General features: G+C 38.5%; 1 protein-coding gene across 1 annotated transcript in view; it reads left to right on the top strand.

Annotated features, from left to right (window-relative positions):
* The window catches only part of EGF (epidermal growth factor), a 61,596-nt gene that overhangs the window by 20,070 nt on the left and 14,479 nt on the right, over window positions 1-27,047 (top strand). Inside the window, exons 7-20 of the mRNA XM_085309271.1 lie at window positions 2,152-2,277; window positions 3,293-3,415; window positions 6,309-6,431; window positions 7,414-7,539; window positions 9,155-9,291; window positions 11,266-11,414; window positions 12,996-13,100; window positions 14,782-15,005; window positions 18,566-18,733; window positions 19,568-19,717; window positions 20,726-20,875; window positions 21,500-21,616; window positions 22,636-22,761; window positions 25,168-25,287. Of these exons, the coding sequence (XP_085165397.1) occupies window positions 2,152-2,277; window positions 3,293-3,415; window positions 6,309-6,431; window positions 7,414-7,539; window positions 9,155-9,291; window positions 11,266-11,414; window positions 12,996-13,100; window positions 14,782-15,005; window positions 18,566-18,733; window positions 19,568-19,717; window positions 20,726-20,875; window positions 21,500-21,616; window positions 22,636-22,761; window positions 25,168-25,287 (1,944 nt within the window). The remainder of the gene's footprint in view (window positions 1-2,151; window positions 2,278-3,292; window positions 3,416-6,308; window positions 6,432-7,413; window positions 7,540-9,154; window positions 9,292-11,265; window positions 11,415-12,995; window positions 13,101-14,781; window positions 15,006-18,565; window positions 18,734-19,567; window positions 19,718-20,725; window positions 20,876-21,499; window positions 21,617-22,635; window positions 22,762-25,167; window positions 25,288-27,047) is intronic.

Here is a 27,047-nt window from a genome sequence, read left to right as displayed (position 1 = left end):
AACTCTCATTTTCATTCAAAAGAGGTGYCTGGAGGACTAAAAAGAAGAAAGATGGTTCCTGGTGGCTTCTTCCAGAAAATGTTTAAATTTCCCCTTCTAGAAAGATTATTTTAAAAACTGCATGATTCATAAGTCAGTAACTATCTACTCAAAGTTTTGAGCCTTTTTTTTGGCATTGGGCTTTGGTAATATTGATTTCTAAAAATTATTCGGTTAAAAAAGAACATCTTCCTGAGGTTACCCAAATTGCAGAATTGTTGCTTCTGTTATTTCTTTTTAATGCTCCACTGTCTTCAGTCTCATTTTATCAGTAATGGTACAAGCAAGRGACAATGGAGTAGCACCAGTAATAATCATAAGATGCAGCCTCCAACAGGATCTCTTCTCTGGTYTGTAAGGTTTTGAGACTGCATGTACTTGCAGTTCTATCATTGTAATGAGTTGTGTATTTGAAGATAGACACTGCAGTACTGTGTGTGTCTGATTTGGCTGCTTTAGGGACAAAGAATAAGGGTCCAGCATTCTACAAAACATTCTACAAAAACAGAGGCTGAGCTGAAGCCATGTAAAAATCAAGCCTTTGATAAGCTAACATTTTTAGTAACATAGATGATATCCATCAAGTCATCCATTCATCATTCTTCATGTAACAGTATGACTTTAGTTAGAGAAGAATTAATCAGTTTGATGCAAGTAAGAGCAATCATGATGCTTTCAGCTAAACTGAAATTTCTGTCCAGGAAATTAATTCATTTGTGTATGTGTGTGATGTATCATTCACTTAACTGCCCAGGATTTTTATTGTTGTGAGCAGCAGAAGATTGAATGTTGAACTTGAATAATGTGCTATTCTCCATCTCTTGGAATTCAAAGGGTGAATTGGAAATAGCACAAGAATTCGTTCACGTGCAAATATATTCTCTGTCCGTATGAGCCTATGATTTCTTTTACATTATGCGGGAAGCACAGGACAAATACAAGAGTTGTATGTCGGTGGCTGCATACCCTCATTCAGTAACAGCAGTTCAGCTATTCTTAGCTTGGAAAAGGGACATGCAATCCCAGAAGGAAGACTAGGAGGATTAAAAACAAAATAATAGTTTGGGAGACCAAAATAAGACTGCGAGTGTTCGCATATCTGYGAAAGCACCAGCTGTAAAAGATAGCTGGGCACAGATAAGAAGTTCTGCAAGTCCTCCCCATAAAAATGGTACTTAAACACCTGCTTGTCTTTTTCTGTGAGAGAGAAATTGGAGGACTCGTGGAGATATGTTAGGTACATTTTTCTGCTTTCTTTGAAGAAACTTTGAATATGTCTTTGGGGGCATCAGAAATGTTCTGACTTTTTGGGACACAGTGTTATAAACAGAGTTTTATAATGCATGCATTTCTAACTGTCAGGAAMCCAGGATCCACTTCAGTAGAAACTCTAGACTGCTAATTTTTTTTGTCCAAATGAAATATATTGTAACATCCTAATGATCTGGCAAGTTGTGTTGTACTACTTTGTCTTAATATTGCCAGTCCTCATACTTTTGCTCTTTTTCTTCTTTTTGCTCTCTTTCTCCTTTTTGCGCGCTCTCTCTTTCTCTCTGACACACACACACACACACACACACACACACACACGCACACACACTCCAAGCATTTGACAGAGCCTGGTAACATAGAGTGATGTACTGGATTAGTTGCATGGTAAGCCTGCTATATAGGAGCTTCCATGTGAACAGGTACGCGGAGCAGAAGATCAGGAATGCAGGAGAATCCTTGTTAGCTTCAGTTGTCCTGCATCTTGTTTGATGAATCTCCTGAAGATCCTTCCATGGTCACTATAGGTATCCACCTGCTGAAGACAAGGCATCCCCTACTGCAGATTCTCTCTAAATCTGTGCTGATAGGGAGCTAGAAATGATCATTCAAACAGACCTATGCCTACTCCTCTAAGTACCTTCCTTTTTTATAAATAGAAAATTTGTTTATCATTTTCTATTTTTTTAAATGATTTTTATTTTAAATATTTAATATTTAAAATATTTCTATTTTTTAAAAATAAATTTCCTTGGGTTGAACAAATACCTGTTGAGAAGGAGAAGTCGTGTCACTGAGTGTAAAGAACTGTTCAAAATAGTTACATTATATTTATTCTTCCAGAAAAAGAATCTTGTGATCTGAACAAAGAAAAGTGCAGAAGGAGGATCTGCAGGCCAGACTTGAGGACKCATCGGTGTAAATGTTCTAGTGGTTTTATTTTGAGTCGAAATAGACAGTTTTGTGAAGGTAATATGTGACTCTTAATCCATTACATGACAAAACTTCTTCTGTGCTATGTAATGTTACACTCATATTTTGAGTATGACAAAAAACTCTGAGATCTTAAAAATTTCAGTTGTGTCATTTTATTTTTGTATCCTTCYGGGCTCTGATGCAGTCTAAAAGGAGACCTATCAAAGTGTCACAAGAAGTGCTATTCTTGTGAGAAATTTTGATCTCAGCCTGAGTAGAGGAGCTTTAGATAAATAGGCATGCTTTTTGGTCCTGAAAAATTAAAACCACCAAAGATGAAATATTGAAAGATCCTGGAAGAAGATGACTGTCTAAAGTCCTACTTTCAACAGTAGCTTGAATTCCTAACTTGCTTCTGAATGTTTCAGTCTGGATTTTTTATTTATAGTTAACATAACCTTTTAGAAGCATCTTTTTTTCCACTACAGGACCAGATTTGCAAAGTCACAAAGGCATTGAAAGATAAAAGCTTACAGATTTAATAGAATTGCATAAACAGAGCAGCAACCCAGTTCTCAGAAAATTAACTGCGATCACTTTCCAAAATAGAATTTCTAAGCCACTTCTATGGTTTAAGAATTTTACTTGAGTAATGTTGGAGCCAGATTTCTTTTTTTTTAAGGATTTTTTTTTGTCTGAAAAAAGTATTTAATGTGATATGGAGAAGGGCAGGAATTACACATAGGACTTAMCTGCCATTCAAATCTATATGGAAAGGCATACTTCTGAAAGTTCATTATACTGGACACATACAGCATGAATAGTGAAAATTTCTGAGGATAAGCTGTAGTAGTATAATTACAAACAATTGCTTTTGCTAGCAGCTTTTAACACTTGTTTGAATTATGCTCCACAAACTTGCTTTTTAGCATTTATTTAGTATCAACATATTTTGCAAAATGAACAGCAGAAAGAGAGGTATTTCTTGAAGACTGTTAACTTGTTTCATTAATCTAGTTCCCTGACACTGGCTGATGACCTTATTCTGACACAGTGCTTCTCTTGGCAGATATCAATGAATGTGGCTTTTGGAATCATGGCTGYACTTTGGGCTGTGTGAACGTCCCTGGTTCCTATTACTGCACCTGCCCAAGAGGTTTTGTTCTGCTGTCTGATAGGAAAACATGTCATGGTAAGTAGCAGTAACATATAAACACTTCCAGTATGATATTGGAGAGAATCCTCACTTAATGCTTCAGTGACTGTGAGTTTTGTGTGTTGCCTGGCTCTATTCCAATCCCTTGTTACGTAAGATCAGCTTAAACTGAGTGAATCAAATTCAGAGGTCATGTTTAAAGAAGTGTAAGTTACACGTGAGTAATCAGATGTGAGCTTCCTGGGGAGGAGAACTGAGTCAGGTCTAGTGCTTCTGTTTATCTGGTACAAGATGCTTGGATGCAGTCCTTATGTTGAATCATGGCTGTAAATTTTAGGGAGTTTAGTGAGTTACTTGTAAACTGTCAACTTTACCTTGGGGGAACTCCAATTCTATAAAGGTCCATCTGTACCTGACTTTTTCTGGCAGCAAAAGCTAGCAACACAGCTTATGCCAATGGAATATTGAAATACAGTAAATGGGGCAAAGAATGCAGACTCCCTTGTTTTGCTTCATCCTCGGGAGACACTTGTGAATAACTGGACATTGGGCCGTTTGGAAATGCTGATAATAACTGGACATTGGGCCATTTGGAAATGCTGATAATGGATGATAATTCAATTAGTCACAGAGAAGTAATAAAAAAAGTCTGACTGCAGTATGCATGCATTTGTAAGTAGGTATCTTCTTGGTCTTGGACCCCAAACTAGGGAGACCTCAGTGCTCAATGTAGGTTCTGTGAACATGAAAAGTGGATAAGCAAGTATATCTTTTTAAATGTGATCTCTGAATTTGATTCACTCTCTCTAACCTGCATAACAATTTGTCCAGTCTCTAAACYGGCAGCTTTACAGCATCATCACTTTTCAGATCAGAGTTGATAGCATTGCTAATAGGTATGAAATTAAATTCATGAACTTCTGTTTGCAATGAATAAGTCACACAAAAATATCAGTAAAGTTCTTTGTTCCAGGTGGCTGCTGCAGTTTCAGAGAGTTGTCTTTTTTATTATCAAATAAATTGTGTATAAAAAGTATGCCTGAGAAAATATATACACGTAGCATMGGTACTTAAACAAGGAAGCTGTCTAAAATTGGCCAAATTTGAGTAAACTGAATGCAGATAGCAGAAGACTGGAGGGGCAAAACAAAGATCTATGTTTCAGTAAGCTTGGGGGACAATGTTTTAGTCGTAGTAAGAGTCAGAGCTGAAGGTTTTTGCTCTTCCTTTGTGTAGCATTGCCTATATTCAACCTAAAGCTGAATTAAGCCTTTCTAAACTAAGTCTAGAACATAAAATGAGGAATGCATCCGAGTTCTGAAGTCTTAGGGTCTTCTCAGTCACTTTCTGCGCCATAATGAAGTGAAACTTAGGTATATACAAAGATCCCTTGACCCTRTTTCCACATAAAGAGAACATTAATATATGCCCCAGACAGATATATGCCCAGTGCACACCACTTGGTTCAGTCCGTGTTATAGCAAGATCAGCACCTATATAATAAATATCAGTACTAATGTGTATATGCAGCCGTAGAGTCTCACAGACTCTGCAAGCTGATCTGGCTGTCTGTTTTAGGCTTCCAAGAGGCACTTCTTCCTCTCTATTAAGAGTGAGCTGGAAGCACAATTCAGTGGCCTAACCGTGGGGGTCTGGGATATGTAAGACAGCTGTACAAGGCTGTTAGGTATGATAGAAGACCTATGGAAGTTCTGGAGCCAGAGGCTTTTCGGAGATAGGATATTCATAAACATCCAGAATGACTCTAGACACTGTGTAGCTCAGTCCCATTCTTGATGAATAGCTTAAACTATATGCCTACATTTTGSGTGGCTCATATTAGATAGAAAATATTTTTACAACACGGGTTAGGGATGCAGCGTGGACATTGTGACTCCATCACTACTGCAGCACAACGCAGATACGTCACTATCTGTGCAACTTGAGAGACAGATGCAAGGTGAGAAGCCCACATGCTGACCAGACATTTTGATACTCTGTCTTCCAAGTTCTGTATGAAGCTCTTGAATCTGAAGCCACAGGCTCTGGTCAGAAATAGACGTGAGATCAGTTTCTTGACCCTGTTCGTTGTTCGTAAGGGGTTAGAACAATCTGGTCCAGAGTGCAGTTGCCTTGGAGAAGGAATATTTGCAACAGCTATRCACCATTAAGCCAGTGTATGCTGGTGATTCAAAGAAGCAGCTGTGGTAACCTGCATTAGTTCCACTCTTCCAACAGATGTTGCCATATGGCACTGCGGGAGGCATAAAGAGACGTAGCACTGCARTACAGAAGCTGGAAGGAGAGATATCCTGTGAAATTGTATAAGAGAAAGAAAATTAAAAAAAAWATTAGAAGAAGTGTTGGCACTGCAACAATTATAGTAGAAAATAGAGGAAAGACATTGCCRGGTCCTCACATGGTGTTGCCCTTATAGTTTCAAGATTTACCACTAAGAAATTTAATTTTATTTCTGTAAGGTTCATCTCGTATTTCAGTGCTTCTAGCTTCGTTACCAACTACCTTAGTACTAGGAAAGTAGTTCTTCCTCATTCTCTCTACATTTTGTACTTATCCTTAAAGTATAACTTCCATGTAGTTTTTGAAGCCTGATACATTTTTGGTGAACTGTAAGAAAGAGGGTTTTCTAAATTTCTAAATTGTTACCATTTTGCAAACACTCCTTCATAAAATTTTGGAAAATATAAAGCTGATCAGTGTAATGCTTTAGGACCCTGCAGGAATCTTGGCTTTCTCCTTTGCTTAYGAGAGAGTGATTTGGCAGGGAGAGTTGGGAAACAGAATTATTGTTCTCTCTGCTATCACAGTTTTTTTGCTATTTAAGGAAGTGTCAGCACATCTTGGGTGGGGGGTTAATGAAAGATTTTCTTATCATTTAAGAATGTTTTTCCTCTGTAAATTACTRTAGAGCTGATTTCCTGTGTAAGTAACATCACTGAATGTAGCCATGGATGCCTTCAGACATCTAAAGGGCCTGTTTGCTTTTGTCCTGAAGGATCTATACTCAAAGTGGATGGCAAAACATGCACAGGCAAGTATTTAACGTTTTTCTAGTTGTAGTAACTACCAGAGTCTGTCTGTCCTTGGCACTAAGAACCGGAAGTGAAGGATGTSATTTTACACTCATTTTGCACAGCTGTAAATGATTGTACAAATGAGCGTACTTTTGATGTTTGAGCAATATTCGTCTTCACATTTAATAGGTGTCTCTTAGCAGTAACATCCTATATTTGCAGGTGAAATTCTGTTGTCAGTACAAATTGAAGCATCTCCCAGATGCTTCAAGATCTTTTGCAGCTTTGTTGCAGGAGAGACATCTATAATTTATATTTGACATGAATCATAGGACGGATGATGCAAGATTAGGAACTCTGTGAAATCTGTCAGTGATTTTATCAGCCTCATGCTACCCAGGTTCTGGGTCAAGATAGCTCCATTAATGGCAGCCTTGTGCCTTGACAAACACCCTTCCCATTTTACAACCCTTRCGTACTTTGGGCAGCATTATATGTAACATAGGTTCAGTGCTACTGTTTTTCTAGGTACAGTTCACTGAGTAAACTCAGATTGGCATTGTGGGTGTAACCACTGTACTGCTGCAAGAGGAAAGAATGATTTCTTTTCATAAGAATCAAGTGAATTTCATCGGATCACTRTCCTAGGGGAAAAAATGGCAATTTGCTGTTTCTTTGCTTGAAGTGCAATGTCTGATAGAATTTGCACTTCTATGCACTTCTAAGAGTTCTGTGAAATAATCAACAAATCGAAGCTCTGTTCATATATCCCACTCGTTCTTCCTTGTGAATTTTCAGGAAAAGCTCTAGAAGTTGCTGCTAGTTTGCTTTAATTTGCCAGACTTCTCTCAACAGGAGTCCTTTCATGAAATCTGTCAATGATTAGGGTGCTTTTCGCTGCAGAAATCTTAATCACAGAATGGATTGTTCATGCTTATACTTCTGTTGCATTTTTTCCTTGAATAGCAAAATTAAAGTTTTTAAAATGCTTTATTTAAGGCTGTACATCTCCAGATAATGGTGGCTGTAGTCAGATATGTTCTTCTTTAAGCCCATCCTCCTGGGAGTGTGGTTGTTTTCCTGGATATAAGCTTCAGCAGGACAGAAAGCACTGCACTGCCATAGGTGAGTATCTTGATATCCACGTATTGCTGCCGATAAATRTTTTTTGTCAATAAGCAAACAAAAACATTTTAGAGTCATTTTAAGTGGATGGCATAACTAGGCTCTATTTTTGCACAGGTTTTAAGATACTGTTGTGCAGATTGGGAATTATTAGTTTGGAAATGTATCAGAACCGTTGCTATATGGTTCGGTCTCCACTGCTATATGGTTCAGTCTCCATTGCAGAAGATTCATTCTGTTATCCAACTTCTACATTTCACTTTGGGATCCTTAACTCTACCTCACCTATCCGCAGTATTCAGGTTGCTGTGTCTTCATGTAAATGTAGGTGTAGTTTCTAGCCCATGTTACAGAACTGGGGCCGAGGTGTCTAYATTTGGAAAAAAGGATAGGGAATAGTCTATTGAAGGACCTTACCTGTGATGATATTTCCAGGTATTTGATGTGCATGTTTGGATTTCAGATACATCTATTTATTCTGAGAACAGGGCAGACCCCAGTGTGAGCAGCAAGGTATACATGGGTGCATGAGAGAACGGATGAAAAAGAAGTTTGTGAGATTATTTTAGGCATAAATKAAAACCTTTATTCTTTATTATTATAGGACAGCATTTTTCTTGCTTTTACTCAGTCTTTTACTAAGTCAAGGCTTCTTATGGGCAATGTGAATGTCATCCAATGTGAAATGCGGCTGGGCTAGTTACTGCCTTTATCATGAATTTTTACAATGATCTTGGGCAAAGATCCTTAAAACACGTAGCACATTTATTTTTGTGAAATCTGAAATGATGCAAGTTGGATTTAGGACAAGGGCCTACATTTCTTTCTTCTTCTCTTTCCTATATTATCTGCTTTTGTTACCTACTTATGTTAGCTCTTTGAGTCAATTTGAGTCTTACACTACATTGGTGTTGGATCTAGCACACTGGGTCCTAAATTGGCTTTTAGCTCAGTAGTAAGAGCAGCAAAAATTTTATCTTGGGGAACAGTTCTAGACTGCTGGAGTAACTTAAGTGATATATGAGATTACCTCAGATCTGTGTGAGATTTAAATACGGGATCCAGAGGTAAAAGGCTGATGCAGTAAAATAAATCACTGTCAAATTCCTTCTTTCCTTTTTTGTTAAGTCTTTAAAACATTTTTCTAGCATGGGAGATGGGAATATGGCTTTCAGTCTAGATTTCATATTCTATTTTTAGCTCTTCTTTTATTTTGCTTTTTGTTTCTTTGTTACATAAAAGACATCTTGGTTTGTGTGTCTGTGGATTCATACTTTCAGTCCTTACTGAGACAAAGCTTCCACTCTTTACTTGGGGTATGCCTGAGATAATGACTGTAGTTAAGTGAAAATGAAATAGTTTGACCTGAAAAATGTACAGGGCTATAGAGAATAGAAAAATATATGCTTAAAAGAAACAAAGAAGCAGCTTTCAGAGTTTTCCCTTTTCACTAACTAAATACTGCTGATTGCATTGTTAAAATGGTGCAAAGAACACAAAGAAACAAAGCAGATATATAGTATCTGTCATTCTCACACTGACCATCTTAGAAATGCAATGTAGAGATCGCTTTGAACCTAATGGAATTAATGTACATGCAAATTTTCATCAACAGGACCGAAGCCATTTTTGTTATTTGCAAATGGCCAAGACATCCGTCGAATCAGTTTTGATGGAACAGATTATGCAAGTTTACTTGACTGGCAGATGGGAATAGTCTTAGCACTGGACTCTGACCCGGTTGAAAATAAGGTAAGGCATTAAAAATGAGAGGATTTTGAAGTATTGCAAGGACAAATGGATTGGACGTTCATGTGTCTTAACCTTTCTGCTGTCAGTGATCCAGATTACTCATTGTGTTGCTACTTGTTCTGTTGCCTGTCCAGGGGCACAGCTRGTACAGAATGCCAAACACGAGTTGAACAGTTTCATCCTTTGCTTACTGACTTAATATGCTTCATATGTCGACAAGGCTAATTCACAAAGAGTGTGGATTTATAAATTCACTTTAGGCCTGAATGCAGCTTCAAAGAAGAACTTTTGTGTGATTGATTGCTTTCTCCTTGAGATTTCAGTACCGTTTTCTGAAAATATGTTGTATGGTATTTTTTACTGGTAGCTATAACAGACAGCAGCATCTTTTCTTTTTTTGTTTTTTGTTTTTTGTTTTTGTACAACTACAACCCACAGCCCATAAAAAATGTTGGAGCAATCTTAACAAAAATTACATCTTTATGTTCTGACATTATTGAATAAACTGCTGAGCAACTTGATGGGTTTGTTGTTCTTATGAAKTACGTTCTTCGTATTACAAGACAGTTCCTTTTGGAAATAGGATTCTTCTCTTCATAAGGAGCTGTTYATATGTGCAGCTTCATCCCAGTGCCCTATATTTTGCCTGGAGAATATGGAAGAATAGGAGTTCAGCTGTACTTTGCTAAACCTTCTGTGGCAGTTTTTTTTTTCTTTTTCCCTATGATGAGAATTATGTACTCTGTAAAAATGATACAAAAAGGTCCTGGGAAGTACAGTGAAGGCTGATGAGGAACTTCCTTAAGTTGTTGGAAGTGTATCAAGGTCTGAATGGACACAGTTAAACAAGTCAAAATGTTACAAGATCTGCCTTGCAGGAGGATCATTTTGGGCACTGCTGGAACATCGCCACTTCTTTCTGAAATAGGACCTTGTTGGAGAACTAGCAGTTGTTCTGTACTGCAGTGCATCTAAATCAATTGCTCGGATGACACTACATGTACTTCTGTTCCACTTCTTTAGGGAGATCTGTGTTGCAAGGAGCTCTGAAGTGTGGTGTAGAGAGATGAAGTAATGAGCAGTGATCTAGCTACACTGTGGCAGGCTAGACCTAGTGGTACAGAACGGAGTGAGATGCATAAATTAGCTCAACGTAACTCTGTGGTCCCATGGTCAGACAGCTTCTGATACTTGGATTAGCTRGTTCAAAGGTGGAGACCTCCCACCTGCTTTGTTTGGCCTCATGAATAGTGTCAAAGAAAGGTTATGTGCTTTGTTGTTACCATTTGCAAATAAAACAGTATTGTTTTGTATTTAGTTCTGCTACACGATGTTTGGTTCCCTCTGGATACCAAATATAAGAGCATATTTTTTCCTTCATCCTCAGGAAACACAAAACTAATTTCCAACCAGTGGAGAACTTTTATTTTGACCTGAACTTGAAAAGTTTCTTGTGGAAATGTTGGAACCTTGTAGGATCAACACCTGATAAGAAATTAAAATATACGTAGGCTGAAAGAGAAAAAACAGGCAGATTATATAACTACTCTTCTATTCCTCTCACAGCTCCTTGACACACACACTAATACTCCATCCCCCATCCTCTTTTTTAAAATGAACGGCCAGTTAAATGATAACATGCTTCCTTTTGCATGCTCCTACTTTTGTTTCATCAGCTGTGCTTCATGTGAGGTAGCAGGACACTGAAATAAAATCATAGGATATTCAGGGGACTGTATATAGGGCAGCTAGGATTTACGGCTAAGCACAAGCAGCATGTAGAAGTCATCCTGGTTGAAGGATAAGTGCCTTTTTATTTAATTAGGGATCACAGGTTGTTACCCCTCTGTGACCAAATGGTTCAGGGAACTTTCAAAATTGAAAAGTTGGTTCAGATAGGAGCTATTAGACCATGGAAATAGACCAGAAAGTGAAGTGGGAAATACTCACATCTCATCTGTTATTTCTTCTCAGGTTTACTTTGCCCATACTGCCTTGAAATGGATTGAACGAGCTGATCTGGATGGCTCAAATCGCAAAAAAGTTGTTCATGAAGCTATAGATATACCCGAAGGACTTGCTGTGGACTGGATTAACCGTAAATTATATTGGACAGACAGAGGGTACGTGCTCTGTACCACATTTATGTAAAAGCATACCATAAAATATTTGGAATAAATGACTGGTGATACAGGAATAGCTGAAATATTACTCTAAATTCAGTAATGCTTCCTATTCTGATAGCTGTAATCTGAAGTATAAACAGTTGGAAGTGTCTTTAAAACTGAAATGCTGGAAGTTCACTTTGTCTCCTATTTTATTTTTATCTTTGTCTTTCTAAGAAGCAAGGATTTGGACTTGGTTGCAAGGAATCTAAGACATGTGCTGCATATACATGTGTATATATAAGGGCACACACTTGTTTTTTTGTGTGTATATATGTGTACACTCATATTTATATACACACATACATGCAGTGTATGTATATATATATATCTATATCTATATATATCGAGTATTATTGCACTAAGTAGATCTTAGATAAAAGTCAGCATCATTGATGACTAGAACCATGCCTCCTTAAGCTAATGGACAATCTTTGTCAATTATCCCTAATAAGAGAGGAACAACGACTGGCAAACAGTATGAGCTCACRTTTCAGTGTGAAACATGACATAACACACAGAGAGAAACCTTAGGTAAAAAGGCTGTATCAGGTCAGAACACATAGTGGTGACTCCTTGAAGGATGCTTCAGTATAAACCATGTTTTATTAGTCAATAAAAAGTGATTTTTGAATATCCGGGTCAGCCTCCTTATCTGTTACATACACTGATAGTACGCTTCCTTACTGATAGATACAATCTTACCTACACAGTCATTCCTGAATAAATATGCCAGTGTTTCTTGTACAATGGCAAATTGTGCTACTTGTCTCTACAACATAGGAGTCAAGGTTGGAGCTGTGAATCTGTACCTACTACTTCCTTCTCACCTATTGGGTTTCCATATATATGTATCTGTTTCTCTTTCCGTCCTTGTGTGGCTTTTCTTTGCAGATTGAGGTGAAAGGCTGTATGTTTTCAGGTAGAAGCTGATATCTGTTTGGCAAAATGAAGTTTGTAACAGTAAGTGTCTGCAGTTCTATGGAAAAAATGGATTGAGAGCCAGGCRAAGTAGGTTCTATACTTGACTCTGCCATAGATTTTATGAGTGATCATAAGAACCTTTGCTTCGTTCTTTGCTGTAAAACAGATGTAATATATAAATTGCTTGGAGATTTCCAGATGAAAAATGCTATTTAAAAATACAGTTTTAAAACATTCTTTATGTATTTGATTATAGTGTTCAATTAGGAGCTTGTTTTTCTCCTGACTCCTTTTAAAGCTAACATTTATCCGTTAGTGATTATACTTCCAATTCTCTATTTCTCCAAAAAAGGAGACCTTAAGGTCCGTATTTTATCATCATGCCCTAGGCCAGATAATGAGACTGTAGCATGAATTACTTGTTGATAAAGCAACTAGACAGCTGTGCCTGTATGTGTCTAGGTGACAAGTGTGTCAGGACAAACAAAAAATCCAGCAGATTTATTTCCCGTTMCTTAGTTATATATTACAGTTTTGTGTTAAAGCAATGTAAGTACTTAGAATGTTCTGCTAAAGAGGGTAATTAAAAAGGTAACAGTGTCATGTGTGTTGCAGGAAAGCATGCATTGAGAGGAGTAATACGGATGGAATGCAAAGAAAAATGATCATCTGGGAAGATATCTCCCAGCCCCGAGGGATTGTCATTCACCCATTTGCTAAGTAAGAAATGATAAATACAACTAATTGTGGAATAATTGCGGAAGATTTAAAAAAACCGATGAGCATGCCAGCCTTGCCCTTCTGGCAGACAAGAAAAGCATTGGCCTCTTGTTAGCATAGTGGTTGCTCAGCAGAGTTATGTAAACTGCAGCCTTTTATGTCTGGGTTGCCATTATGAGTCAGGGAAGGTTGTAGGACATATTCATTTCCTCATATAGGTAATACCAGAAAAATACCAGAAGCATTAAGGATATTGTGTACATTTTAAACTAAAAAAACCACAAGCAACTGAAGTCACTCTGACTATTGTAAGCACCATACTAACAAACAGAAAGATTACTTACATAGTTCTGCATATATTGGTGTGAAGAAGGTGCAGTCACTTTTAATCAGTGGTGCTTACAAAGGACTTTTTTGATCATGTTTCAGTCTCTGAGGAAAAGTTGATTTAAACATACCTTGGCTCTTATCTACTGATGAAATTCTGAAATTTCGGGCAAACYTCGAAAGATACCAGTCAATGTACTTTAGTACTGGAGGTACATCCGGTAGGATGGTTTTGAAGGGATGCAGAATTCTTCTATTGAATTATCTTGATGCTTGGATACTGCTATAACTAAGTATTGGCAAGTGAAACCAAATTGGAGAGGGTATCTTGTTAGCTTCACTCTGGACATAAAAGGTCTTTCAGTAGAGATGGAACGTGAGAGATGTTTTACAGGAAAACCTTTAAGGATAGCTATGTTCAGGGGGATAATTTATTTGAATTATCAGTAGAGATAGATAGCTTGTCCATCTTGAAGCAAAGGCTATAAGGGGAGAAAGAGAATGAAATGAGACTAAAACCTGTCTTATTACACAACAGATATTATAGCTATGTCCATAGTAATAAAGTCACTACTGAAGAGGAATTTGAGGCTCTTGCAAGACTATTGAGAATACTGGGCCCTTCACTGACTACAGCAAAACTGTTCAAGTAAAGCTAAGTGAATCTGTGGGTTATCTCAGTAAACCTGGCAGAGGCAGCTAATGCTGGAAAGACTAGAGTCCAAGTGTCAGAAGTAATTTGTGATTCTGGCTATCTGTGTTTTGAGTTGCTGTCTTGCACTATCTGTTCTTTGAAAAACTCTAAGCATTCAGTGCATAACAGTCAGGACTCTAAAGTAAGACCCTTCAGAATAATGATTTTATTAAATAATAATAATAATAAAAAAAGATGTTGGGCCTGTTACTGGTTCATTTTTTTTAATGACAAAATARCAGGACTCTGGCTTGCTTTCCCTGGGCAGTGGGAAGTTCTGGTTCCATTTGCACATTGTTACCCCTCTGTTTAGCAGAATGGCTGGTTAATGCACCAAGCCTTCTGTTGTCTTGGTTTGCTGTGCTGCTATCATCAGTGGTGTGGGAAATACAAAAAGCGGGTATGAAGACTTGGCAAGTAGCAGAAGTGGGAGTTGTTTTTCACAGGTTTTGTGACAATAAACATACAGTGTAATGATCTGGACTATTCTGACAGGTTTTAAAGATCAGCAGCCAATACRTATTTGCTTGATGTGTTGTACTTTTTCTTATGTGCTTCAGGCCTGTGTTACTCTGATCTGATCTTTCTGCTTTGAAGGAACTCCACAGAGTGGAGGACAAATGTTTACTTGATGACTTCCTCTATTTTTTTTTTCTAAAGGAGGTTATTCTGGACTGACATGGGGGTCAATCCCCGAATTGACAGCTCTTCACTAGAYGGTGTTGATCGTCAGGTTATAGCCAGCACTGGTCTGGTGTGGCCCAGTGGAATAGCTCTTGACTACTTAGCTGACAAGTTATACTGGTGCGATGCTAAACAGTCGGTTATTGAGAGCGCAAATCTGGATGGTTCTGACCGTCGAATTCTTGCACAGAATGATGTAGGTGAGGCTTCGGGTTTGATAATCATCTACTGCTGCTTGGTGTATGTGCATATGTGACTGTGCATGTGAATTATGGACCAGTGGCTATGTGCATATCCCATGCAACTCTGTTGAGGCTAATGGGATCACTTTGTCCTTCATCCTCTCACTCTAGTTGAAGTTTTATTTATTTATTTTAGCAAAACACCTTTAGATATTCTCTGTTTTTTACTTATTAGCCACTTCACATTGCACAGAGAACTTCTCTGCCTTCATCAGAAAAGTGAATACAAGTTAAAAGTTAAAAACATGTTTTGCTTGTTCCATGCATGGTTGCTTAGTTTAATTCAAATTTTGCTGTGTTTATTATGGCAGTGAAGTTATATAGATGCAAGCTGGAAGAGAAACAATCTTGATTGTTAAGGTCTTTGAGCGAAGAATCTGCACTGTGTTGAACACTGGGAAGATTCTAAATACATAACAGATACTGAATGGAAAAACAATTAATGAAAGAAGCTGGTAGCTCTTATTGCTGAGATTGCTGTTGTTTGACATATAATTACATTGTTCTGGAGTAAGAGAATAGAAGTGTTAGACTGATGCTGTAACACATTTGAAGTAAACTGCATTTTTCAGAATCTCCTATGTGGCAAATTACTTACTGGAGAAGACAATGCTTTCTGTTCATGATACTTCTCCAGGGACCAGATTTGGCTTGGAGGTATACAGGCAAAGCATGGGCAGAATGAGAACTCTCGGCCTATGTCAGTACCTAAGCTACCCTGGGTAGAAACTTCAGTGTTACTCTGATAAGCTGCTGCTGTTCTTCTATGCCAGATGCCCTCCCACTTGTCTGCAGGCTGAGACCTTGGAGCAAGAAGTGCTCTTCAGTCTGTAAGACATCAAAAGTACAGAGTAGAGTGTCTTGGCAGAATTCCTCTCCTTTCTCCTGTTGCAGATGTTCTGCTATACACTCCACCTTGCAACTGATCTGCAAAGGAGGACCTTGAAGTCTCTTGAAATTTTCACTTGTTTCTCCACAGTGAACAGGATAATGTCTTATGAGGAAAAAACAGCGAAGGAGAGTTAGAAGCACAGGAGAAACAAAGGGTAGGGGAAAGGAGGGGTAGGCTTGGGACAGTTAGATGGATGTTTGAAGTTGGGGAAAGAGGAAATAAGGGTATGGAAAGAACAGAGCAGGATGCAAACCAGTAGGAATGTGAATTTAGAGTGGCAGAGAAGCATGAAATCCTAATTTTTTGTTAATGTCATTATTGAGACAAGAATTCTACAGGGGCAGGTTTAGCTCAGTTGGTTCGAGTGTGGTGCTGCTAATGCCAAGGTTGTGGGTTCAATCCCCATGTGGGCTATGCTGGGGGTTGGACTAGATGATCTCCCGAGGTCCCTTCCAACCTTACCATTCTATGATTATTTCYATGATTTTACCCTGGAGGAAGGGAAGACTGCATCTTTCCTGCTTAGGCTGCTGTAACCTGAATTTTTGTAATAGTGGCTCCCTCTAGTGGCCCTGTACTGGGAACTCGTTCAGCACAGCTGCATGCAAGATGGGTAAGGTGTTCTCCTGCACTGCTATTAATTCCATTTTAAGCTGCAGATAAACAGCCTGTAAGCCCTGCCCAAGGCAGTAACAGCACATCTACGCTTTGTGCAATGGGTTGTTTTTTGAACTGCTGTAGAAAGATTCTGCTTACGTGTGATTCAGGATAGACCACTTTTCAACCACTGTCTCCACTGATCACTTTGCACTTATTTTTAATACGTAGTGTATTTTAAAGTGAATAGGTTAGAGAACTGCTGGTAAGGGTGGGAGGGCTGTTGTTTGTTGACAGTGCAAGCTAAAGATCCTAAAATCATGAATCAATGTTTGGACAGAGWCAGTATCTAGATCTTGGAAAAACTGCTCAAATTTCACGGAAAGAAGAGCTAAGAACCAGTCCCAGTGATTAAACACAGTTCAGTGGAACTGGTGGTATGCTAATACAATAGAAATATGCTCTTAGCCTTAACACTCAAGAACACTTAAATAATGTCTTAGAACTTTTCTTAGGTAGGAGTGTTCTTTCAGTTTAATTGTGGTATGTATTTAAGATAACATATCAGCACATACTCTTTCTCCAGGGTTATAGTTTATCTGTTGCTGTTTTGTTTGCTTACTTGTTTGACTTTTTTTTTTTTTTTTTAACTAATACATTTTGGAATCTCTCTTTGATAACTATAGTTAAAAATCTCTGTCTAAATGAGGTCTACATCCAATAATAAAAAAACAGAGCACAAATTGTGTGACTACAAGACATGCCTCTCAGAGGAGCTCAGACTGCAGTATTGCAAAATGAGRTGCATATTTGGACTGTGGGTAAGCAAACCTGCTTTAGCCAGGAAGCACACACTCTGAGAACAGCCGTATATCCATGGAAGAACAGTAAATGTTCTTAACTTCCACTGCAAAAAACTTGCCTCTAGGCTATCTTGGAAGCAGGAGATTTCTAACTGTATACAAAGAATGCATGGTCTTATTTGGACTATCGACAAATGAACATTTCTATCGTGACAGTGACATTAAAAAGAATCAGTTATTCTGCAGATGTGTTTATCTATAAGTATGCCTATTCTTATATATGGAAGTGTCCTTGGATTCTGAATTGCTGAGCTTCTCTTTTGAGTCAAACCAGGGATCTGAAATCTTTTAGTGCAGATGTTATTCTTCAACCAAGGAAAAACTACTGTATTCTGAACATGAGATGGGATTTCTCTCACCTGCTGTTAGCCATATAACTGTAAGGTGTCTGGTCTAAGCTGGTGTCTGTGTTCTCACTGTCAGTTAAAACATAGGAAGCTTCCTGGGTGATCTGCTGCATCCTATGGTTTGTGTCTACTATTTGCTAGCTGGCTGACTGTAGTTGGCTGAAGTGTGGAAWATGAATTCCCCTCTTGAATTTCACACTGTGATGAATGGGCTAATGAAWATCTGTATGCATTTGTATGTACATGTGGACCATTGTATTGCACTTGTGTGTAATACTGCACTTGCGGAGACCACATACTGGCACTGGGGTCTTGCTATAAGTCAGTTGCTACAGGATCTGTAGCTCCCAAGCTGCCCTGTGCCAGCAATTTATGCAGATGAGTCATGCCTTGAGCTTCTCTCCCTTCTGTTATATGAGGACTGCAAAAGCGCCCACATACCTCAGCAGCTCTGTGCCAGGCCATTTACTGGCAGAGAAAGGAGGCACTCAACTTCTGAAAGGCCTATCCTGAAAGCTAATTCAGGAAAAGGTGATGTCCCGAGGTAGGAGCGTTGTATGGGCTGATCTGGTTCACCAGCAGCCTGGAGATTGAAATGAGCCTGGCAAGTGTCATCGTCTCCTCAGCTCAGAGCATGAATAACAAGTGCCTGTGGCCTATCTTCCATGGGCACTTACCCATCCCCAAGATATCAAAGTGGAGTGGCTATGTCTGTGCAACTTGATAGAAGGATGTGTATGTGCAGATACTGATTTTGTTTATATGGTTTCTTGTGTCTCTTCTAAAGATCTGGAGATGAGAAGTCTTATTTCTTTGTAGGCCATCCCTTTGATGTAACAGTGTTTGAGGATCACCTTTGGTTTTCTGACTGGGCTAGGCCATCACTAATGAGGGTGGACAAGAAGACAGGCCAAAACAGGGTACGTCTTCGAGGCAGCATGCTGAGACCCTCATCAATGGTTGTAGTTCATCCTCTGGCAAAACCAGGTATATTGCAAAAATTAAGCAGTCATTCCCTTCCAGCCTCCTCTTGATATTTGCTGATGTTAATAGAATAGATGTCCTTGGGGAGACTTTATTCCTCTCAGAAACAGACTCTAGAAGACTTGCATAGTCAGACTAATGTTCACTGAAAGCACTGGAAGTCTGTTACTCCGTTGTAATTTATGTTTATATTCTGTTGTATTTACATGAGAGGATGTCTTCTACTCAGAGAGTCTGGGCATGTTCATCCCAGGGCTACTGACAGATCTGCATTTTTGTGGTTATGCCCAAGAATAGATCAATTGCTGATCAATTGCCACAAAGCTATCACAGTCTTGTAATTCTTATATAACTGAATTTATTATTATCAACCCCTCAGGCACAAATAGTAACAAATGACATGAAGAAAGATTTTGTAAGATTTATTAGTTTTTTTTTGTTGGGAGCAGTCTACCTGAGAGCAAGAAAAAAAACCTCAGGAAACTCAATATGCTGTGGCTGAGAGAAGACAAATCACAGCTTCCCTACCCCTTGTAATATTCCCTAAGGTAAAATTATGACTCCAAATATTACAGGAGAGATAATAAAGGAAATAAAACTGAAGTGATACATTAATTTGACAGAGAGTATGCAAAACTGCTTTCCTGCCAGAGGCTAGGCAATAATACCAATGCTTTAGTGTACAYGTCTGTTGTTAGCAAAATGGACATTAGAGTCTTTGTCAGTTCTTACTGTTTTCCAATTAATCCAACTCTGTTACAGCCAAGAGGAGATGTTGATTGAGGAAGCAACAAACTTGCCGTTTACTAAGTTGCCCCTGTCATCTTTCTATATTAGGGGCAAATCCTTGCCTTTATGAGAATGGAGGCTGTGATCAGATCTGTGAAAACAGTTTTGGAGTTGCCAGTTGTTTGTGCCATCGAGGATTTAGAAAAACTCAAGATGGAAAAACCTGTCGTGCACTGAATGCTTCTAACACGATAGCAGGTATGATCTTATAGTTCTAAAAAAGATCCCCCAAAACCTTAAGGATCCTGACAAATAACTTTGGAAAATATTCACCTTGCTCTACATAATTAATGATAGTTTATCAGAAGAATTAAAATAATATGTATTTGCCTTTATAGCATTTTCTTATTTTCACACTCCTGCTTACCTTCTCTTTTTCTTTCTCCCAAGGAGACTGAATTATTTAAACTCTGACACAATTTACTCATGTACGAATAGTGTTACTTCTGTATCTTTGATGATGATATTGTGATTAGGACAATTTCTGGCTCTTATAAGAAACATCACAAGCTTCACTAGTAAAATATTAAGCTAATTGACATGATACGGTCCAGGTGTATAGTAATTTATGGTTCTCTGTATCTATATATTACAGGAAGAGCAACAGAACATTTTACAAAGTGCTAGTACCTATGTGAGAGTGGAAAATAGTTTACYCTTCCTCTTGAGATGGATCAGAATGAAACCATCTTTCCATCTCCTTTTGTTCTTTTATTTCTGTGTTCTGACAACACACCCCTAGCCTCACAAATGGCAGTACTACCACTGCTGTCCACCTCTCTCTCCCACCAGTGATCAAACAGCTGGTATGTTGGTTCTTATCTGAACATGCTACTGCCTTCTGGAGGATTAACGCTTTCATGAGAGGCAAGTAGAACAAATCTCCCATGAGAAAAACTGGGATATTGTCCTGGGACTGTTGCATTGTCATTTTACCCTTGACATACTAGCTGTAAAAGAGATATYTGCAATGCTGATAAATATTATGGGCAACAAGTTGCATTCTTTGCCCATTATATTTGAGAAAATCCACCAGTGAGTGGTTTTAATAGTGGAACAGAAGTAGGCCAGTCTGGAAGTGAAATGATTTTTATTTTAGAAGGAAACCATTGTGATTTTCAGAAAGTAGAGGTGAGTGATAGAAAATCAAGACATCAGTTCAGTAGATTTAAACAATCTGTGTTACCTTTTGCTTGTCATTTTCAGGCAATGTCTTTGTGCATAAGGAGGCAGTGCCACCGCCCACACTGGGGACCTTGCTCCAGAGCACACAAAGTAGTGCAACATTCAAGGATATTGAAAGTGGGGGAAAGCAGCAAATCAATGTTTTRTTGATGGCTGAAATCATGATATCAGGTAGAGTCTGATGATTTACTGCCTTCTACTTAATGTGAGGATCTGAGCTGGTTTATAGAAAAGAAAGAAATCACGGGCTTTAGAGGAAGAAAGGCTCAATGTGAAGTCTTGTGGCATTCATGATCTATGCTAAATCTCTTAAAACAAGCTGAATCTGTCTAATTATATCAGGTAGAACTGATCTTATGTTTGTTTGTCTTCATGTTCCCATGCTACGCCAACAAAACTTGATAGTATTATCCAGGTCTAAAGAACAAACATTTGTGACTTGGGACAGCTTGTGAAAAGTTCCTCTCTCCCTTAGTTTTGGCAAGTATGTTACGTACTTCTGAACACAATGGCAAGTAAAACTATTGAATTCTACATATGTTCAATGACACTAGGTCAAAAATCACACTGCAGGTTTTTCTTACAATATTCAGAAATCCCAATATTACTCAGTGCTTCAACTGCATCTAGACAAAGATGACAGCCCTCGTGACTATGTTGGCTTGTCACCATTAACTGTGGAGAGCTATGTTTTGAACTTTGACCTTATATTCTATTGTTTTCTTTTTTTTAATACACTACTTCCTTTGGTCRGTTCAAATGTGTTTAGTGGTTTTGGTTTTGTTTATGGTATAGACCAAGACGACTGCGCTGCATTAGAATGCGATGTCAATGCACAGTGTGTTTTGCTGGAAGATGGAGCTGCGTGCCAATGTTTGAAAGGGTTTACGAGGAAGGGCAAATCGTGCTATGGTAATAAAAACATTAATACAGCCTTTTAGAAAACTGTGGAATTATGATCAGGAAAAAAATATATCTTTTCTCATATTGGCAGAGGTGCTGCATGAGCTCTCACAGAAAGGTCAGTGAAATTGCTTGTTTTGAGAAGGATGATGAGCAGAGGGCATGTGAGATGAAATTGCTAATTATCACATGCCTTATTTTCTCCTGAGYCAAGAGTGTTAATCCTCTTAATAAGAAATAAAGGAAATAATAGGAATACAAGCATAAAGTATTTATTTGAAAAAACTGTCTAATTATAAAAGCTCAGATATGACATGATAATTCATATATAATTTAGAATTATGTACTGAGGAATCTCTTAAAGGTTAATATTCCCAATGTAATGTTTATATAAAAGACTGTTCCTGTTTCTTTCTGGCACAAGAAAGTGACTAAGGATCAGACAATACATTGCTCAGAGTGGTCTTTAAAACCAGTTTTTGGACTTGCATAAAATGTCGGTAGAAGCACTTTATTCTTTCACAAAGGCCAAGACAGGAAGGCATTAGAAACAAAATAATTTACCCTTTGGCAAAGCACGAAGACTCACAGGAATTTTTGTTGTTTCCTACCTAAAGGAAAAAAAATGGTAGGGAGAGTAGGTGAGCTGTGATATCTTTTTCTTAAGCTTGTGTGTTCTTTCTCAACATGATGTTTCTCTCTAAGTAGGGTTTAAGATGATCAGGATATAAGGCGAATTTTGAGTAGGATCATACCCTCTCAACTAGAGATTTTTTTGAAGCAAGTGGTATTTGTGGAACATAAAGACTTCTGATATGAAAGTATTTAGTATCTGACTTTCTTAAGCTCTTTAGAACATTCTGGTTGAATTTCAGGCCAGAAATAAGCACAAAGCCCTTCACTTCAGAAGCGCAAATGACAAGTAACAGTGTAGTCTGAGGAAAATTCATGACACAGACATTTCTTTTTAGCAGTTTACCTAATGGCTTCATGACCAATGTGTCCCTGCTGCTTGTTTTTTCTTGCAGATGTCGATGAGTGTGCTGTAAATATGGACCGCTGTAATCGAAATGTGTCAGGCTGTATCAATACTGAAGGAGGCTATGTCTGTAAGTGTCTGGAGGGATACACTGGAGATGGACTCCGTTGTTATGGTAAGGGAATATGTGAAGGTTGTGATGTGTTTGACAGGCAGTGACAGAATGAATAAGAGACGTGTCTAATGATATAGGCTAACTCTGCATCAAACTGCAGAGTTATCAAATGTCCCTAATGATCTGTTCTGTCTCTTTTTGAAAAATGTGATAGGGGCATGCATACTAACAGTGGGCTGGGTGTCTCCCCCCAGACAGTTGGCATATATCATTTTCTCCTTTTTCATTCTTTCCTTCCTGTTTGAAGTGTGGCAACCTTAGCAACTGATCAATATTCAAAGCCTSTAATTGTTAGTGGAGGCTTCCCCTCGTTGTTTGTACTCTTCTGGTAGCTATAGCAAGAGACAGAGGAAAAGTGAAGGGGAGGAGGGAAATGAGGGGGAACCAGTACAAGTTTATTGGAAATCGTTGCCACGAATATAAAGAAAAGTAGGTATTGAGTGTGTCATAATACTCATCAAATAATTCCAGGCTGGTTTAATAGGCATGAGGTTCAGTGAGCTGACACTTGCAACTTGAGTGCATTTAGTCACGTTAATAATCAAGCCCACTGACTCTTCCATCCAGTTCTAATGCCTTTATGCTCTTTAGTTCATTAGTCTTAATTTTTAAATCTCTTTTATGAGTAAATATGAAGGAACAGGAAGCTTCCRTTCCCCCCTCCCCCTTCCAGTATGCAAGTAGCACACAGTTTGTTCAGAGCTTTACAAGAGTCTTGGCTTCTCATTTGTCCACCTTTTTTTYCCCCCCATTCTCCTTTATAGTTTAATTCAAATCCCATTAAATATGACCCATTTCTTACATAGTCTTTACTGAAATTTAGTTCTTCAGCACAGAGAAGGAAAACTAAATAATTAAGAGTGATATTATCAATATGGGCAGGATGTGGGAAGTATTGGAGGCAGAGGGTTTGAGAAAGCATTCTGCTTGTATAGGTCAGGGCTCATGACCTTGGGGATGTTAGGGAGCACGGACAGTAGTGGCAACCTTCTCTTGCTATCCAGGTTCCATCGGAGGTGTATGTCCCTGGACAGCTCAGGGCTCTCACAGCCTGTAGTATAGTTGCTCAGCTAGAATGACTACGGAAACTAACACTACTATTGAAGAGCAATCCATTCTCTGYCTGCAGTCTTTAAGCTGAGGGTATGGTCAGATATGTTTTCACAGTATTTTATAAATGGTAAGATCTTGTCACGAGCTAAACAAAACTGAAACTAGTTTTTAATTGGGTGAGTTGAAATGTACTGTAAAGAGTCAGAGCAGGATTCTCTACTTTGGTTTTAGATGCCTGCATGCTTTTAACAGTGTCCCCAAATCTACCAGTTCATCTAAAAATATTGCAAGAAGAATCCAGGTTGTTTTGTTGAAATCACATTTCTTGGAATATGTTTCAATGGTTTTGTTCTTGTGTTTTTACTTTTAAAACTACTTTGAATTTTCTTTACTGCTTTGGGTCAGATCCTATTAATTTTACTGTAGAAAAAATCCCAATGATTTTAGCGAGAGTTTCGCACAAATTGAGATAGTAGATTTGTGTCTTTGTTTCCCCACAGTAAATCTAGTGCATATATTCTATTGACAGCTCATAAAATAAATCAGAGGCTCCCAAACTGTGGTGCATAAACCATTTCAAAATTCCTAACTCCTACTTTACTGGGGGGGGCAGTGTGTGTGTGCGCATAAGTATTTGCTCATGGCAAGGCACAGTACACGTGCCAGCCCCGTAAGGGTGAGTGCTGACCTGGCTGGAGTTGCCTCTATGGGCTGTGCTGGAAAAGATGTGGAGGCAGGGTGAGGATATACAGTATGAAGTGAGAGAGATGAAGGAAGCCAACATGTATACCTCCTTTTTGGTATTTATGAGCCTAACAGACTGAGCAAACTAGGCCTGAAAACTCTTGTTATATGTAATTAGGGATTCCTCTTTATAGTGATTCAGAGGATTACTTCATTTAAGTGTCTGTACAAACTAGATAAACCTGCAGGTTTCTGGACCCTTTCCTTCTATCTGCACTTCTTGTCTAGGCAGGACCAGATGGGTAGCCCTTCTGCTTTCTCAGTGAAAGAATGCCAACTCATAGTGCTGTACATCTAGTGCAAACAATATTCTCTTCAACTCTTCTGTACCCATTATATTTTGTGGGAAAGCTTTTCCTTCCTTTTTCTTGTGGAGCACTACTTCAGCAGTGTAGCATGTGCTGAGAGGCTGCGGAGAATATGATTACTTGATTTAGACATCATACTGGTTGCTTTTCTGTTCTACTTTCTACCAAGAAAAATTTGCAGAGGGGTGCTCTGYTTACATTTCTTCCACTGCTAGGAGACCATAATGCTGCTACTGCTGCCCATTTTAACTGATGCTCTGAGGCATTTCATTCTTCTAACTGCAGACTGTTTGGGTGACAGATATTGATGAGTGCAAGATGGGGTCCCACGTCTGTGGAGAGAATATAACCTGCACAAATACAGAAGGAAACTACACCTGTTCTTGCACTGATGATGTTTCTGGAACTGGTATCAGTTGTGGTGAGTAAAGAACTGAGCTCTCAGATTGTTATACGGTAAAATTCAGGAAAACACTGAGTAGTGACATACTGGACAACTTGTGARTCCATTTAACATTGCTTTAGGAGGCTGTTTTGCAGATGGCTGTTTTGAGATGAACTAAGGACACTAAATCTGAGTTTAGTTTGGAACTGTCTATGTCAGGTTCAACTCTAGTTTATACTGTCTGACCGTAATGACGTGCCTATCTAATRCCCTTTGCAAACCAGAACAGAGGTAAGTGCTTCTCAGAAATAACATTTAGCCCATTTCTGGAGTTGATTTCAGGCTGTGTAATATTTTTCAAAATCTCTGTTCTTTTTTTCTCTTCTGCAATGGATGTAATTTAAGTCCCATTTCATATTTCAGAATAAGTTAGTCTTCCRGATCCAGGAAACTGCTTGAGTAGGTGACTAATTTTTCAGAAGAACTCTGCAACTCTCCAGAAAATTTTACTAGTTTACTAGTAAAATTARTTACTAGCTACTAGTTTAACTAAGGGAGCTGGTTCAGCTTCAGCGCTGGTGAACATCTGACCCTCATTTCAGTGCCTCAGCACCACAGCTGTGTTTTCTGAAAATAGGGAGCTGAGTGACTCATCGTCTCTGTCTCTGCATCAGTTCTCTTCATAGAGGTGAATTTTATCCCATAGCAAGTGACTGTCTARTGACAGAAGGGTACTGTATGATTCTCACAGATCTGTTCCTGCAAAAAACTGAAGAAAACTACGGCTTTATAAGTAGAACACTTACCAGAATTCCCSCCTGCCCTGACCACTGCTTTTCAGATGTATAAGCTTTCAGTAGTTCTGGGTGTCACACACAAATGATGATTTTAAATGACACATGACTTATAWGTAATGTTCTGTAGTTCCCTCAGTTGTAAATCTGATCCCATGTGTTCATGTGTGTTAACACACTGTTTTAGTTCTTTACCTAATAAGCTCTTTAGCTAGCTGAAATTTTCTTCATGGAATGCAGTCACACCTGGGATTTACTAARATCACTTATTCCTTTGCATTAAGGTACTTTGTCATGTCAGTTCTCCTGCAAATGAAATGTTAAAGACCAAATGTTTTTGAAGGTGAAGTTGCAATAAAAATTGTGCGAGTCAGAATTGATGACATAAGTGTATGAGAGCACTTAGGTGTAGCTCTCCTAAGCCATAATACTAGAAATTCTTTACCTTGTTGAGTTCTGACCTACAGACATGCTATTGTACCAAAGTAGGCAAGAAAGTGCTTATTTTCTATAAGGATATGTCTACACTGCAGATTGTGCTGTGCAGAGGTATCAGACCTACCTTTTAGCTAGTTTGCATGTTTATGTAGGTGACTATATGTGCAGTTCAGAACAAGTTACAAAACCCTTTCAAGAAACTGAGTCCACAAAGTTCTGTGCTTCACTAATTATGCTGGTGTCTGTACCTGGGCTAGCTCATTTAAAGCCACTCGAAAGTGTGACCTGCAGTCACCTGCAGAYGCAATCAACTGGATGACTGCAGAGTAGAAATAATCTGTTTAAGAACAATAAGCTGCGTGTGAAAGCTTTTCAGGCTCACATCCAAGTACATGAATGCGATCATCCTTCACMTGCACATCTGACTCTGGTACGGTATTCATGATGGAGATTCATCATAGCATAAAGCTGTCTAAGTTGCAGAAATCATTTTAAAATAGGTAACTAGACAGCCAAAGCAATTTTAGTTCAAAACGTACTTCAGACATCTAAATACAGCACAGC

The sequence above is a fragment of the Rhea americana genome, unplaced genomic scaffold (assembly GCF_003343005.1).
Source record: "Rhea americana isolate MKP2758 unplaced genomic scaffold, rheAme1 scaffold_106, whole genome shotgun sequence".
In the NCBI taxonomy this organism is placed as follows: domain Eukaryota; kingdom Metazoa; phylum Chordata; class Aves; order Rheiformes; family Rheidae; genus Rhea; species Rhea americana.
This window is presented reverse-complemented; position numbering and strand designations above follow the sequence as displayed.